Here is a 16,421-nt window from a genome sequence, read left to right on the forward strand (position 1 = left end):
AACACTGACTCCCTGAAAGATAATAAACAAGGAAAACCAGAGGAAATATAAATACAAGAGAACAAAAAAAAGTGTTTATAAGTTACATGAGTTGAACAAACTGATTAGGCCCTGACCTGGAAATTTAACGGCTTTGACGGGAATGCAAACTTTGTAGCACGAGGCCCAATATGCCTGAAAAAGCATGGTACACTGCAGTGCAGTCCTGGCTACCCTAGCAGTGGTATCTAGAGGTAGAAAGCAGTCTATGTCAGCTTTTCTGAGTCCATAGAACAGAGCATGTAACTCAAAATCAAGAACATTATTTGGTAGAACCTCTGAAGAAAGACAATAGCTGTTTTGTAGGCCAATGCTCAGAACTCCGGCACTATTAGTAAACATCGCCAGCGAATAACATAGAAACAATGCCGGCAAATAGCCCTCTAATGCTGGAAACTAATGCCATGCAAATTTTATGCAAGCTGTAAGAGGGGGAGGAATGTGCATGGCACACGTGCACAAGGGTTTCACGGTACGAGCAGCTCTTGTGCGCATCAGCAGGCAATCACAGACAGCAAACTTCTCAGGAAGCATCCACAGTTTTCAAACCCGGAAGTGAAGCATACATTGGCGCCGTTCCTCTGCGCCTTTAAGTATAAGTCTTTCAAATTTTTTTTCCACTGGAAGGCTTATACTTAAGTGCAGAAAACAGACGCTGTGTGCTTTTATTTTCGGCTTTGCTCGGACTCGTACCCATGTGTTTCTCACCCCCAGAACAGGGGCTTCCTTCTGTTTCCAAATTCAATCAAAACTGGCAGATTTTAAAGAGAAAATCATGGGAAACTTTCGTTTCAAATACCCTAATGCCAGATCCACGCTGGCGTTAGGAGGTTTCTAGCAGTAACAGCGGCTTTGTTCTATGCGCTGTTCTCTGAGCATTGGAGAGGGAATAGGAAATGACCTCATTAAAATCCATTTGACTACCTTTAAATACTATTTGTGCTAATCTTTGGCATGCACATTGTTTCCTGTGCTAGATCCCTCTGAATATCCTGTGCAGATTAACGCCGGCGTTAGTCCAGCACTAATCAGCTCTAGCACCGGCAGGACTGCCAAGAGATTGGGCCGGGCCGACCCCCCCCCCCCCCGAGGTAGTCACTGCCCCCCCCCCCCGAGGTCGTCACCGCCGCCTCCACCTGCCCCCCCTCCTTCCACCACAGGGCCGAGGCCCCTGAATTCAAATCACGGCGCCTAACCTCGCTCCATGTGAAAGCATAGAAGCGGCAGTCTGCGGATTGCCTCCCTTCGGGCCTTCCCTCCCTTTGTCCCGCCCTCACGGAAGTTACAACAGACGAGGGCGGGACGGCCCAAAGGGAGGCGATCTGCAGATTACCGCTGCTGCGCTTTCACACAGAGCGAGGTGGTGAGGTGCTGCGATTTGAATGAAGGGGCCCAGCCCGGTGGCTGACGGTCTACGGAGCCTAGGGCGGGTGGGTGGGACTGCGACGCCTGGCCCCCCTTGGAGGTCTGGGGAATTTTGTCCCCCCTGCCCCCCCTTTCAGCGGCCCTGAGCACCAGCATTAACTTCTGGGCATCGGCCCATTAGAAAATTAGAAGTCATTTCTCTCTGCTTTTTATTAGCCACATTATTGGCAAGATTCATGAAGCCTTTAGTGTAACGTTTGCTACTTTTTAGGGGATAAGCATATACGCCACTTGAGTGTGTAGAAAAGTGTTTCACACACTCTAGTAGACACTTATAAACTTGCCAGGAGGGGGTAGGGGAAGTGCTAGGGAAAAAAAAAAAAAAAAAAAAAAAAAAGAGTATGCTATATATACATGTGTTACCAGAGGCTGAGAATCAGTGAAGCAGGGCAAGATTGGCATAGTATCTAAGGGACCCTTTTACAAAGGCGCGGTAGGCTGAATGCGCGTGTGCCAAAATGAGACTATCGTCAGGCTAGCACATCCTCCCGGTGGTAATTTCAGATTTGGCATGCTCCCATAACACCAGGACAATTTTTTTTTTACTTCCTACTGCATGCGGCATTTCCAACGTTAATCGGCAGTTGGAGCACACTGACCGGTCACTGCGCATGTAGCGCGTGAGCCCTTACCACTAGGTCATTGGGTGGTGGTAAGGTCTCAGGCCGAAAAATGGATGTGCATTGGTTTCACTTTTAGCGCACGCCCATTTTCTGGCTCCTTAAAAAAAAAAGGCCCTTTTTTCCTAGGCGCGGTACAAAATGGCCCAGTACGTGCCCAAAAGACGCGTTCACACTACCACAGGCCACTTTATTTTACCATGACTTAGTAAAAGGACCCCATATTATTTATAAAATACACACATTTCTGATAAATGTATCCCAATAATCTGATATTGATTTATTTTAAGATTATTATTGTGATACATAATTATCACTTTTTATAGATGCTTACATAAATCTTCATGTATAACATTAATTTAATTTGGCTCATGTGCAGTATGGCATGTTTTTCATTTATGGTTTGTTTGTATTTTTGTCATTGATGCTTTTATTTTTTTTTTAATAATTTTAATTTTTTAGAGGTTTTTTTAATAGAAGCTCTACTTAGCGCTACAAAGAAAAGGCAATATTCATCAAACATAAGCAAAATAAACATTATCCAGCTTATTTTCGAAAGAGAAAGACGCCCATATTTCGACCCAAATCAGGAGATGGGCGTCTTTCTCCCGTGGGCGAACAAATCTGTATAATCGAAAGCCGATTTTGGTCGTCTTCAACTGCACTCCGTCGCAGGAACGAACAAAGTTGATGGGGGCGTGTTGGAGGCGTGGCGAAGGCGGGACTGGGGCGTGGTTATCGGCCGAGGAGAGATGGGCGTCTTTAGCTAATAATTGAAACAAGAAGGGCATTTTTAACGAGAATTTGGTCCATTTTATTTGGACCCTTTTTTTCAGGTCCAAGTCCCAAAAAAGTGCCCCAACTGACCAGATGACCACCGGAGGGAATCAGGGATCACCTCCCCTGACTCCCCTAGTAGTCACTAACCCCCTCCCACCAAAAAACCCACTTTACAAACTTTTTTTCCCAGCCTGTATGCCAGCCTCAAATGCCGCATCCACCTCCATGACAGCAGAATGTGTTCTATCCTCTGACAGCCTTTCCGTGGTTCTGATGCGGGTCTCGGGTGAGTGTGACACCTTTTATGTTAAGGGCACTGCAGTGTCACATCAGCAATGCATATTAGTGGGTGTAGGCTATTGGGCTCCGTGATTCCACTAGCTTGTGTTACATGCTCACGATGTTGGTAGTTGGTAGGCTCTACTCCCATAGTGCTGTTCCCTCTGCTTACTGGGTCAGAGTGTGCCATGTTTGTTTCTGGTTGTCCATGAGGTAGTGGCCATTTTTGTAAGACAGTTTTAGATCCCTTTCATGTGTTAGCCACGTTACAGAACTTAGTTCTTACCTTGAATGTGGCTGAAAGAGGGCATTGTACAGCATTCTGCCAGCTCGGACCTACTGCGAGACTCGTTGCCAGTGGGGCACAACCTCTGATCTGCAGTTAACTCAGCACCCGTGGTAAGGGACCTCTGCATGTGGGAGCATTGTCTGAAATCCACCGCACTGACCTCTAGGGTGTCCAGTTGGTGTCCTGGCATGTCAGGGGGGCGAGTGTACTACGACTCCTGGCCTCTTCCACGACCAAATGGCTTGGATTGGGACGTTTTTGAGCTGGGCGTTTTTAGGTTCCATTATCGCTAAAAAAAGGACTGTGTGTTTTATCCAACTCTTTTTCATACCTCTTGAGTTTTTATATTGGATCGTACCTCTAATTTTTGTAATGTTTTTAAAGATTTGACTGTCCACACAACATTATTCCACAAGGCTTGGGGATCATGAGGTGTGTTGTTGTTTTTTTTTTTTTTGCACATGTGAGACAAGCACTGATGTTACTCTTGGATAGCAGCAGTTTCTGCCTTGCTACTCTCCCGTGAATCTCATTTTTGCAGACTCTTTCTTACATTGGAATCATGAACACTGGCCTTAGCTGAGGCTAGAGGCGCCTGCAGTTCTTTGGGATGTGTTGTGACTTCCCAGATAAGTTGTTGCGGTGCCTTCGGAATAATTTTGGCAGGCTGGGCCACTCCAAGACTCCCCACTATGTCTTCTCCATTTTGGAGATGACGACTCTCACAGTGGCTCAGTGGAGTTCCCAACTTTTAGAAATGGCTTTGTAACCCTTTCCAGACTGATATATTTCAACAACTTTTTTTCTCATCTGTTCTGGAATTTCTATTGAAACCATAGAAACCCTATGGCGACTACTTCACTCTCGTGAAAAGGGTCAATATCTAGAGAGGTTTAGATTCAACAGGGCTGGCTGTAATCAAGGCTGGCTGTACTCAATCAGTTGAATCTAATTATTAAATATGGTAAAGAGGTGGTTACTTTTTCACATAGGTAATATGGGTGTTGGATTATTATTATTTGTAGCATTTGTATCCCACATTTTCCCACCTATTTGCAGGCTCAATGTGGCTTACATTTGCCGTTATGGCGATTGCCATTTCTGGACTTCAGATTTGCACATGATTTTGCAATCAAGTGCGTACATACATGGTGGAAGAATGTGTACTTGCGTACTTGTTAACACGTGGTTTTACAATCAAGTGCGTATATATGTGGTAGAAGAATACATTGTGGTCTTGTGTAGGTGTAGGCTTTATGTAGTTGCTCATGTGACGGTATTATGGTGAGAGTAATAGTGATGGGCAGTGATTAGGTCGTTTCAATCTTATTCTTCATTGTTGTTGTTTAGAAGTTAGGACGATTGTTAACTTTGGGGTCCTTTTATTAAGGTGTACTAACAAATTTAATGCGTGTTAATTAGTGCTCTAGATGGCATGCACCCCATAGGAATATAATGGGCTGAATGGAATTTAGCATACGTAAATCATTAGTGTATATTAAAATCCATTAGCACACCTTAGTAAAAGAACCCCTTTCTTCCTTAAATGGTGTAAGAATATAAAAATTATTTTGTGTTTACACTCAGGTCCCATTTGTCTAATATTACATTTTGTTTAAAGATCAGAAACCATTCAGTATGACAATTATACAATACTAGGGAAAAATCAGTTGAGGGCAAAGATTTTTCACATCACTGTGTGTATTACCAGTCATACATGCACAAAGTTACTCCTGCTTTGGAGAATGTGTAAAGTTGTACAAGAACCTTTGACCTTTCTATTTTATAAAAGACACTTATCATATGCCTGTCCTGTGTTGGTGCCTTTGTATAAAAAAATAACCCCTTTAAAAATATATATATATATATATACACACACACACACACACTATTATTATTATATTGCTACAATATTCTTAGTGTATGCTACTTTGATGATATTTTGGAAAGGTGATCAAATAATAAAAGCTAATCTAATTAGGTCTTTCGGTTTTCAGGATTTTTACTTTTTATTGCAAGGCTCAACACAGACTCAGTGCTAGTAGAAGCACCAGCTTCCTGCTGTCAGTAAAGGGGTAAACCTTTTATTTCTAAAACCAGCTTTACTTACCAGTTCTAGGAATCCCCTTACTACTTGTCTTTGTTTTAAGTTGGTTTCCCCATCAAGGTTGGCGGTTTCTATGTGACAAAGTCCATCAGGGTCACTAGACGCGAGGAGTAGAATGTCAGCAGGAATGATTTCATTACAACGGAGCTGAACAAAGTCCCCAACTTCCACTTCTTTCCAGTATTTCTCCACATACTTCCTCTCACTCCTGAAGAAAAACAAACAAACACACACTAAACAATAAAATACATGCTCTATGAACATTTCCTGAAAGTTACAGTTAATGGCAATTTGCATTCTGAAGAGCAATTTTTGGTTACAGAACACAGAAGACAGACCTTAATGGAGAGAGGCCACAGCTGTGGAATTGAATGTCACTAGCATTGTGGAAACTGACTATATATAGACTGTATCATGCATTGAAAACTTGGTTGTTTGAAAGCTTTTAATCAACCACATTGGGAATAGTATTGATTTTTTTTAATCACCTGTATACTTGAACTACTTGTTGAGAATCCCCATTGAGGCTGATATAAACAGAAGTTGCAATATTTGTTATAGTACTTGATGTTAGTACAATTGGGGGTTATTGTGGAATGCAATGGCATAGCCATGGGGGGGGGGGGGCACTTTGGGCTCAGGCCCTCTTCAAACTTGCAGCACCAGATTTATGCCTGGCAGGAATGCTCAGGACCCCCCCCCCCCCCCCCACCACCAATGCCGGCACTTCCATGCATTCTCAGTTCAAGCATTAAACTGACCATGTGTGGAAGTGTAATGTCAGAGGCTAGAGCATCCGCCAGCTTCCTTGCTGCTCAAGCAGCATGGGCGGGGGCTCCAGCAGTGAGTGCCTTCAGCTGGCAGGGCTTGAGCTCCCCACCAGCAAAGGTATAATGTGGCAGCAGCTGGGAGGGGAGAGAGAAAATGCTTGTGGTCCCTCCCAGTCCCTGTCCAAAATTGCTATGCCCCTGGCGGAATGTACATTCTACATGTTTCTATAATTGTAATCTGACTTGAGCTTAAGAATTCAGTAGCTCATGTAAGAGAATCGAGGGAGCCCACTTGTGTGCTACGAGACCAAATGAGAGTTGTAGGCCTTCAACCTTCAACCCATACAAATGAGGAAACAGAGAGGCTAATGTTAACTGCTGATCAATGCTTGCAAGCAGTGACCTGGGGACAAATCTCAAAGACACGAGTATATGCTCTGGAGAGAGGCTGAAGAATATAAATGGTCATGTGATGCTCTAAAACAAACCCAGTAGAAGCTTCTGGTGATGTCACTGAGTAATGGACTCTTCAGCCTCCTGGTCTTATCTTTGAGAAGTTTTATAGAGATATGGTTTTCAGGGTCCCATTTTAGATCAGATTTGTTTTATTATATACAAATTCATGGGCCCAAGTACTGCTTAATGGTGTATTTTTACCAGTTTTTTTCAACTGAGAGGTATGAGAGTTTCCTCTTGTTGTCTTCCCTTTTTGTTCTCTGTACTGAACCTTTGGCACAGAGGCTACTTCACGATGAGGGTATTATAGGGATTAGGGTGAGAGATTGAGAAATCACACTGGCTTTATTTTCAGATGACCTTTTAGTAATGCTTACTGAACCCTGCCTTTCTTTACCATGTGCTTTATGCTTGTTGACTGATTTTGGCCGTATCTCCGGTCTGTAGATTAATGCAAATAAATCTGAAGCACTGAGTTTGTCCGATGGTCTGGAGTGTCAAAGGTTGGGAAATTTTACTCTTAGATGGGAGAGGGATAGGCTCAGATATCTATGCTTAATTGTATCACATTCCCTGGCTATTCTGCATATATGTAACATCACCACATTACTTAACGAGACCCAGACTTTGGGTAACAAATGGCAAGGTTTACTTATCTCTTTATGGGGCCGAATGCAACTTTTTAAATACTTCTATATTTTGCAACACTTGTCTTTAATTTTGAGAGCCCGTGACTTGAAAGCGGTGAACAGTATTATACAGGCATTTCTGTAGGGGGAAACAAAACCCATGGCTGGGTCTCCATTATTTACAGCTTTTAAGGTGAGAGGGTGGATTAGGTCTCCCAGATTTGAGTCTACTATATTATTTGGCATTTCTGTTATGTTTGAGACTGAGTCTTCATTACATCTGAATTTTGTAAGGTCACCTTGAAGCAGTCAATGGTCATTTGGCTTCGTCCTATTTGATCCATGTGAGAGCATGGCATCTTCCACATTTTATTAAAACACATTCATTACTTAAGCCACTGCGCTGGGCATGGAAAATACTGAAAAGTAATTTGGCCTCTACTCTCATTGTTTGTTTGTTTTTTTTAATTAAGATTTTTCAAACAAAGTACAATAAGCAGTGTAAAACATCCAAGTGCTAGGCACACCTAGTAACATATAGTAACATAGTAGATGACGGCAGAAAAAGACCTGCACGGCCCATCCAGTCTGCCCAACAAGATAAACTCATATGTGCTACTTTACCTTGATTTGTACCTGTTCTTTTCAGGGTACAGACCATATAAGTCTGCCCAGCACTATCCCCGCCTCCCAACCACCAGCCCCGCCTCCCACCACCAGTTCTGGCACAGACCGTATAAGTCTGCCCAGCACCATCCCCACCTCCCAACCACCAGTTCCGCCTCCCACCACCAGCTCTGGCATAGACCGTATAAGTCTGCCCACCCTAAGCCTCTCCTAATCCTCCCTTCAAAACGCCCCCAACATGCGCCCTTGTGATTTTGGACACACTCGAAATGCATAAACGTCTGCAAAACAGGTTTCGAAAATATCAGTTTGAATGTTTTTGAGAAGAAATCCGTCCAAATGGAACTTTTTGGATGTTTTTCTCTTTCAAAAATCAGTTCCATAGTCAGTTTGCTTACAGCACATTAAAACTTTGAGCAAAAACTGCAGAATTTTAATTTTCTAGAAGGGGAACACACACACACACACATATACATACACACACAAACGGTCAAAAGAGACTTCAGCATGATCCTTAAAATATAGCCCATGTCTTCCCAGTAGCTTGGTGACAGTATTGCACGCTCCCATGCAGAAGATCGAGCTTTGCATCCAAGCTCAGTTCTTCTCCTTAGGATAATCAGGGTTGGGGATACTACAGAAGCAGCAATCACAGTCCTTAGTGGTTGAAAGCCATACTATTCCTCATTGGTGACACCTAGTGGCCACACTTATGGCTGGCGGTAAGGTCTCAATTTTGATTTTGCCAAACGTCCATTTTTGGCAAAAGAAAAAAAGGCTTTTTTCACAGGTGCGCTAAAAAAAAGGATTGGCGTGCACCCAAAACTCAGGCCTACACTACCGCAAGCCATTTTTCAGTGCACCTTAGTAAAAGGACCCCCCTAAGTGAACTAACCCCCCCCCCCCCCCCGATTCTATAAAAGTGCCAAAAATTGCACATGCAAATTTGGGTGAGCGCCCAATTTGCATGCACAATTTAATCAAATGAGCTAATTAGCACCAATAATTGGCTTTTAACAAGCAGTTATTGGCAGCAATTAGATTTAATTGGCATTTATGCATGTAAATTTTATGCACAATCAGAAAAAGGGGATGCAGAAATGGGAGGGTGTTCCTACAATTTACACACATTGTTACAGAATAACAGGGATACGCGCCTAATTTAGGCAGGTAAATTTGTACCGCATTTCAGTTGGTGCAAATGGCCACGCCTAAAGTTAGGCCTGATTCCCAGTCGTAAGCACTAGTCTATAAACTCAGGCATAAGCACTATGCTATAAACCATGCCTAATGTTAAGCGCAGCTTACAAAATAGTGCTTTTTTGTGCCGATTTTTTTGGCGCCATATATAGAATCTAGCACTAAGTACTTAAAAACTTGTTGTTCACTTTCTGTAGCCCTCTAGGGTGAGGCAGTCTATAAATTCAAAATAAAATAAATTGGCTTCTATCACAGAGCAGTGGAGAAACTGCAGCTACCCCTCTGTGGTATTTTACAAGTTAAGGACCTCTGAGCTTGAGCTTTATCCATGATTCCAGTTCTTAGTTTTACACTTATTAAAGAGGGGAAAAAAATCTCTACATTAGTGTATACTGCATCTTCAATAAAAGGAATCAATATTTTTTAAATTTTATCTAAATACATTTAAATGCATAAAACTGAATAGAGTTTACCCTCTCTAAAAACAGTTGGCTAGAATAATTTGCATTTGTGAAAACACTGGAGTAATTACATGAAGCAAATAACAGTTAATCAAAAACACGCCAGTCTGCCATTGTCACACTAAACTGTCATCTAATAGCAGGGACCCTGGAAAACTGCATCTACAAATCCTGTCTTGCATACGCAGAAACCAGGGGTTTATCTCTCCTTAATTATCTCTTTTCCAAGCTGAGTGTCCTTGCTCCAGATTTTAAGGATCAGGCAAAGTGGTGCAATTCAGTCTGCTTACACAATTTACAAACAGCATATCTATGGTTCAAGGTTTTAGTTTCTCACAGCTTCTGGGAGGGAAGAATTAAGCAGTAAAACTTGTATAAGCAATAAAAACCTACTAGGATTGCTTATTTCTGTTCTACTGACTAGATATATGCAGTGCCATACAAATACATGGCACTTCCTAAAGAGCTTACAAGAAATAAAAAAAAAAATCTGAAGTTTGAGACTTTGGGCTGAACCTGAAATTAATAAAGTGCAGAAGTTGCAGAAAACTTAAGCCTTGCCATTTTGCTCAGTTCTTAAATTGGAGTTTGACCAGCTTAGTTTACCTATGCCTACTGACCTTTAACAACAAGCAAAGATTCCCAGTAACATATAAATTTTAACTCATATATATTAGCATCAGCAAACCAGTCAAAAGAATTTTTCAACAAAATTGTTGAAAATAGAAGAATAGTGTCAATACTTTGTAAGACAGACACACTACAGACATGGCCAAGTCTCGCTAGCTTCTTCAGGGAAGCGGTCTGTTAAATTAAACAGCATGCTCTCTCTTATTATTATTATTAACATTTGTATAGCGCTACCAGACGCATGCAGCGCTGAACACCTGACACAGAGAGACAGTCCCTGCTCAATAGAGCTTATAATCTAAAAACAACAGACAGCCAAGACAATTAAGGGCGAGGGAAGTACTGGGTGAGAAGGTACAAGGGGAGGGCAATTGAGTAGTGGCTAGGAGCCAAAAGCAGTGGTGAAAAGGTGGAGTTTTAGCATTGATTTGAAAACAGGTAGAGATGGAGCTAGACGTACAGGCTCAGGAAGTCTATTCCAGGCATAAGGTGCCGCGAGGGAAAAGGAACAAAGTCTGGAGTTAGCAGTGGAGGAGAAGGGGGATGACAAGAGAGATTTGTCCAGTGAGCGGACCTTTACCTCTTGTGTGACCTTTACCATTATTTCCATTTCATGAATCTCCTAAGCAAGTTTCAGGAATAAATGCTAAGCGGCAGCTGTCTTTTTTTACTGTTATCTACCATTCACTGAATTGCTGATACCAATAAGGGAAATTTACTACTACTACTTATTTCTATAGCACTACTAGATGTACGCAGCGCTGTACACTTGAACATGAAGAGACAGTCCTTGCTTGACAGAGCTTACAATCTAATTAGGACAGACAAACAGGACAAACAAGAGATAAGGGAATATTAAAGTGAGGATGATAAAATAAGGGTTCTGAACAAGTTAATAAGGGTTAGGAGTTTCAGGCTCCTAATTAGAATTTCAGGCTAATTTCAGGCTAAGGGGTTTGTAAGGGCTGAAAAATGTTATGAACTATAAGAACCTATTATATGAGACGTGCTAACTTAAGAGAATTTGCCAAGTACACAGTTTTAACTTACAACAAATATTCATGCCATGTATGTGCAACAATTTAGGCACCCCTGTCAAACTGTACGAATTCAAGAAAAGCATGGGACAAGCATCCACTGTTTCTGGGATAAGCAGTATAAAATGTTTTGTACTTTTTTGGGATCTTGCCAGGTATTTGTGACCTGGATTGGCCACTGTTGGAAACAGGATGCTGGGCTGGACAGACCTTTGGTCTTTCCCAGTATGACAATACTTATGTACAGAGGATCTCTGAGGGAGAGGAAGGGGGGATTGGAACGTTTTGTAATTGGGTGTTGATGAGCAGACTGGATAGGCCATGTGATCTATATCTATCTCCATTTTATTTATTTATTTACAAGTTTATACACCGCAGTATCCAAAAGGCGGATGTTTTAATGAATCCTTAAGTGAGCAGAAGCTATCACAACTTCTCCATAGTACAAAGTTTAAATCGGAGAAAAGTTTTCTTCACCCAACGTATAATTAAACTCTGGAATTTGTTGCCAGAGAAAGTGGTGAAGGCGGTTAGCTTAGCAGAGTTTAAAAAAGGGTTGGACGATTTCCTAAAGGACAAGTCCATAAACCGCTACTAAATGGACTTGGGAAAAATCCACAATTCCAGGAATAACATGTATTTATTTTTTATTTTATTATTTATTGCATTTGTATCCCACATTTTCCCACCTATTTGCGGGCTCAGTGTGGCTTACAATACATTGTGAATGATGGAAATACAACGTGTTACAGTACAATTATGGGTTACATTATGAGGAGTTATGTATAGAATGTTTGTACGTTTGGGAAGCTTGCCAGGTGCCCTTGGCCTGGATTGGCCGCTGTCGTGGACAGGATGCTGGGCTCGATGGACCCTTGGTCTTTTCCCAGTATGGCATTACTTATGTACTTATGTAAAGTTAAACACAACATCTTTCTACTAAATTTAATGCATAATTACTATTTCTTATTGAGCAACATTTTAAAGAGTGAATATGGCAAGTGCACGAGTTTGGATACTCTCAGTCAGTACTTTGTAACACTTCATTTAGCAGAAATACAGCTTCCAAGCATTTCCTGTAGCTATAAGGGCCCTGTTTACTAAGCTGTGCTGTAGGCACACAAACTTTTTAGTGCGCTTTAACGAGGGTTACCATATTTTGTCCTCTGAAAAAGAGGACACATGTCCCGCCCCTGCCCCGCCCACACCCCTTGCCCTGCCCACACCCCAACCCTTTCGCATATTCCCCTCCCCGGGTCACATATTCCCCTTCCCCCCCTCTTACTTACTATCTACTGCCCTGATGGTCTTTTGACCTCTTCGGGGCAGGAAAGAACCTCCTATTTCCTGCCTGGAGCTCTGTCCTTGCCCTGCATCCTGATGCTGTGACGGTCTCGGGATTCAAAATGGCCGCCGAGAGTTGAAGTCTCGCGAGGCCGCTTCAACTCTCGGCAGCAATTTTGAATCCTGAAACCATCACAGCAACAGAATGCAGGGCAAGGCAGCGCTCCGGGCAGGAAAGAGGGGGCTAGACCACCAGGGCAGTAGATAGTAAGTAAGGGGAGGGGAGGCTAGGATAGGCCCGCCCGCCCGTTTGTCCAGAAATCCGGACAAACTGGCGGACTGGCAAAAACCCATCCGGAAACATGTCCGGGTAAATCCGGACGTATGGTAACCCTAGCTTTAATGATAGAGACCCATAGGAATATAATAGGTGTCTTGATCATTAGCGTGTGCTATAAAGTTTGTGCGCCTTCAGCGCAGCTTAAGGTCCCCTAAGGGTCTTTCTAGTTTTGCTGTTGACATTTTTTCCCAACTCATCCTTGTAGAACTTCTACCTCAGAAATACTCTTAGGTCTCCTTGATTTCCTCAAATATTTTCATTATTAGTCTGAGATCAGTGAAGTAGAGAGCTGCACGTGAATGGGGATTGTGGGAATCCTAGGAACTTGTGGGATTCCCATGGGGATGGAAAATGTGCTGCAGGAGTCCCTTGGAGTGTAGTCAAAATTTCTGAGGCTTGGAACACACAGACAGGCTATTGGAGCACCGGACTGAGGCTTAGAATACTCATTGGTTGAACAGTGAATACTACTTTAAAAAACTGCAAAAGAGAGCTGGGAAACTGTTGGTGTAGAGAGGAAACAGGGTGAAGTATTGAAGGAAGTACATCCGGGTACAGGTGGGGGATGGAGATTAATTGATGAGATAATGGATCTTAGCAAGTATGGGCGAGTATGGGTTAGATTCCAGTGTGGATGGATGTGCTCTGTCCCACCCTGAAGTTGGGATAGGTGACATTTCTGTCCCCATGCAACTCTCTACTGGGAAGACCCTGCCAAAACTTTCATCTTTAAGAAACGACATCCTGAGTCAGCTCAAAGTTCATCGAGACCAGCATCCTGTCACCATCAGTGGCCACTCCTGGGTCACAAATACCTAGTAGGTCCCCCCAAAATAGATCTGTTTACCATAACTTATTTCCAGAATGAAGAATGGCTCTCCCAAGTCTATCAGGCTAATACTTTTTATGGATTTTTCCTTCAGAAACCTATCCAAATCTCTTTTGAATACCATGTTTTGTTACCTTGACCACATCTTCCAGCAACAAATTCCATAGCTAGTCGTTAGTTTTGCAATTGATTGAGGTACATTTTAGACTGTTGTCTTGCTGAAATATCCAATTTCTTTTCAGCATCAGGGGTCCTTTTTACTAAGCCGCGGTAAAAAAAAAAAGTGGCCTGCAATAGTGTAGGTGTGTGTTTTGGGCATGTGCCAGGCCACTTTTTTACTGCGTCTGCAAAAAAGGTTTGTTTGGGGTTTTTTTTTGTTTGTTTGTTTGTTTGTTTTTAAAAGGACAGGAAAAGGGCATGTGGTAAAAAACTAGCACGCGCCTAAAACCGGCCTGAGCCTTTAACGCCACTCATTGATCTAGCGGTAAGGGCTCACAGCTACACGTGCGGTGACCAGTAGGTGTGTGCCAACCTCTGGAAATGCCGTGCATGGGAGGAAATAAATCAATCATCCAGGCATTACCGGCGTGTGGCAAATCTGAAATTGCTGCCAGGACGGTGTGGTAGCCTGGCAGTGGTCTCATTTTGGTGCTCACTGCATACGCATGCAGCCCAATGCGCCTTTGCAAAAGGATCCTTCAATTTCTTCACTGACTGAAGGGCATTTCTTGTGTCACTGGCTGCCACAAAACTCCAAAGTATAATAGATCCACCACCCCCATGCCCATTGACTGGAAATATGTTCTTTTATTCAAATAGTTCAAAATATATCTTGTGTAGTCATGGCCACAGTTCAATTTTTATTTCATGATTTCAAAGCACTTTGTTCCAAAATGTTTCAAGTGCATGAAGGTTTATTTTGGAATAGACAATGATTTTTGTGATGAAGTCATAGAAAAGGTTTCCTACCGTCAATTTTCCCATTCGTGCCACTGTTGTGTAACATGGTAATGTGGATAACTATTCCCGTGTTGCCTAAACTTTTCAGGTCATTGCCACGATCTGTGGGATCTGCGTTCTGGATCTAATCAGTTTTCGGCAGTTCTATCATAGTTTTCTTACAGGCTTATTTTCGAAAGAGAAGGACGCCCAACTTTCAACACAAAATCGGAAGATGGGAGTCCTTCTCCCAGGATCGCCCAAATCGGCATAATTGAAAGCTGATTTTGGACATCCCCAACTGCTTCCCGTCACAGGGATTACCAAGGTTCCCAGGGGCATGTCGGAGGCGTAGTGAAGGCAGGACTTGGGCGTGGCCTAACACATGGGCGTCCTCGACCCATAATCAAAAAAAGAAGGGCATCCCTGATGAGCACTTGGACTACTTTATTTGGTCCTTTGTTACGACCAAGCCACGAAAAGGTGCCTGAACTGACCAGATGACCACCGGAGGGAAATGGAGATGACCTCACCTTACTCCCCACTCCCCCAGTGATCACTAACCCCCTCCCACCCTCAAAACAAAACTTCAAAAATATTTTTTGCCAGACTCAAATGTCACACCCAGCTCCCTGACAGTAGTATGCAGGTCCCTGGAGCAGTTTTAGTGGGTGCAGTGCACTTCAGACAGGCGGACCCAGCCCCATCCCTCCCTACCTATTACACTTGTGGTGGTAAATGTGAGCCCTCCAAAACCCACCACAAACCCACTGTACCCCCATCTAGGTGCCCCCCTTCACCCGTAAGGGCTATGGTAGTGGTGTACAGTTGTGGGTAGTGGGTTTTGGGGGGCTCAGCACACACGGTAAGGGAGCTATGCACCTGGGAGCAATTTCTGAAGTCCACTGCAGTGCCCCCTAGGGTGCCCGGTTGGTGTCCTGACATGTGAGGGGGACCAGTGCACTATGAATGCTGGCTCCTCCCATGACCAAAGGGCTTGCATTTGGTCGTTTCTGAGATGGGCGTCCTCGGTTTCCATTATCGCCGAAAACCGGGGACGACCATCTCTAAGTTTGATTTTAAATGTTGAGATTTGGGCATCCCCGACCGTATTATCGAAACGAAAGATGGACGCCCCATCTTGTTTGAATAACACAGGTTACCCCACCCCTTTGCCGGGATGTCCTGCGAGGATGTCCTCAGGAAAACTTGGGTGCCCCGTTCGATTATGCCCCTCTAAGTATACTAATGCCCATAGTATGGGAAATAAGGTTCTCCATGTACAGCAGTGTTTCCCAAGTCTGGTCCTGGAGTACCCCTTGCCGGTCAGGTTTTCAGGATATCCACAATGACTATGCATGAAAGATTTGCATATAATGGAGACAGTGTATGCAAATAAAGTTCATGCATATTCATTGTGTATATCCTGAAAACCTGACTGGCAAGGGGTACTCCAGGACCGGACTTGGGATACACTGATCTAGAGGCTATGATAGAGGAAGCTGACTTAGATTTAGCAGTGGTCACGAAGATGTGATTCATGGAGAATCATGACCAGGATATAGCTATACTGGACTACACTCTATACAGAGAGGACAGGGTAGGAAGAAAGGGAGGCATTGCATGTTAAAGATAATATAAAAATGACAGAATTGTAAGATTTAGAGGGTAAGGAAGAGG

At 43.1% G+C, this 16,421-nt stretch overlaps 1 protein-coding gene across 2 annotated transcripts in view; it reads right to left on the reverse strand.

The window, feature by feature from the left end:
• ATP10A (ATPase phospholipid transporting 10A (putative)) overlaps positions 1 to 16,421 on the reverse strand; it is a 281,162-nt gene that overhangs the window by 173,461 nt on the left and 91,280 nt on the right. For both annotated transcript variants that reach the window (XR_003941956.1, XM_030201381.1), the window contains exon 2: positions 5,543 to 5,747. Coding sequence is in view for 1 of the 2 variants with exons in the window: in XM_030201381.1 (XP_030057241.1) it covers positions 5,543 to 5,747 (205 nt within the window). In the remaining variant the exon portion in view is untranslated. The remainder of the gene's footprint in view (positions 1 to 5,542; positions 5,748 to 16,421) is intronic.

Source organism: Microcaecilia unicolor, chromosome 4, assembly GCF_901765095.1.
Source record: "Microcaecilia unicolor chromosome 4, aMicUni1.1, whole genome shotgun sequence".
Classification (NCBI taxonomy): domain Eukaryota; kingdom Metazoa; phylum Chordata; class Amphibia; order Gymnophiona; family Siphonopidae; genus Microcaecilia; species Microcaecilia unicolor.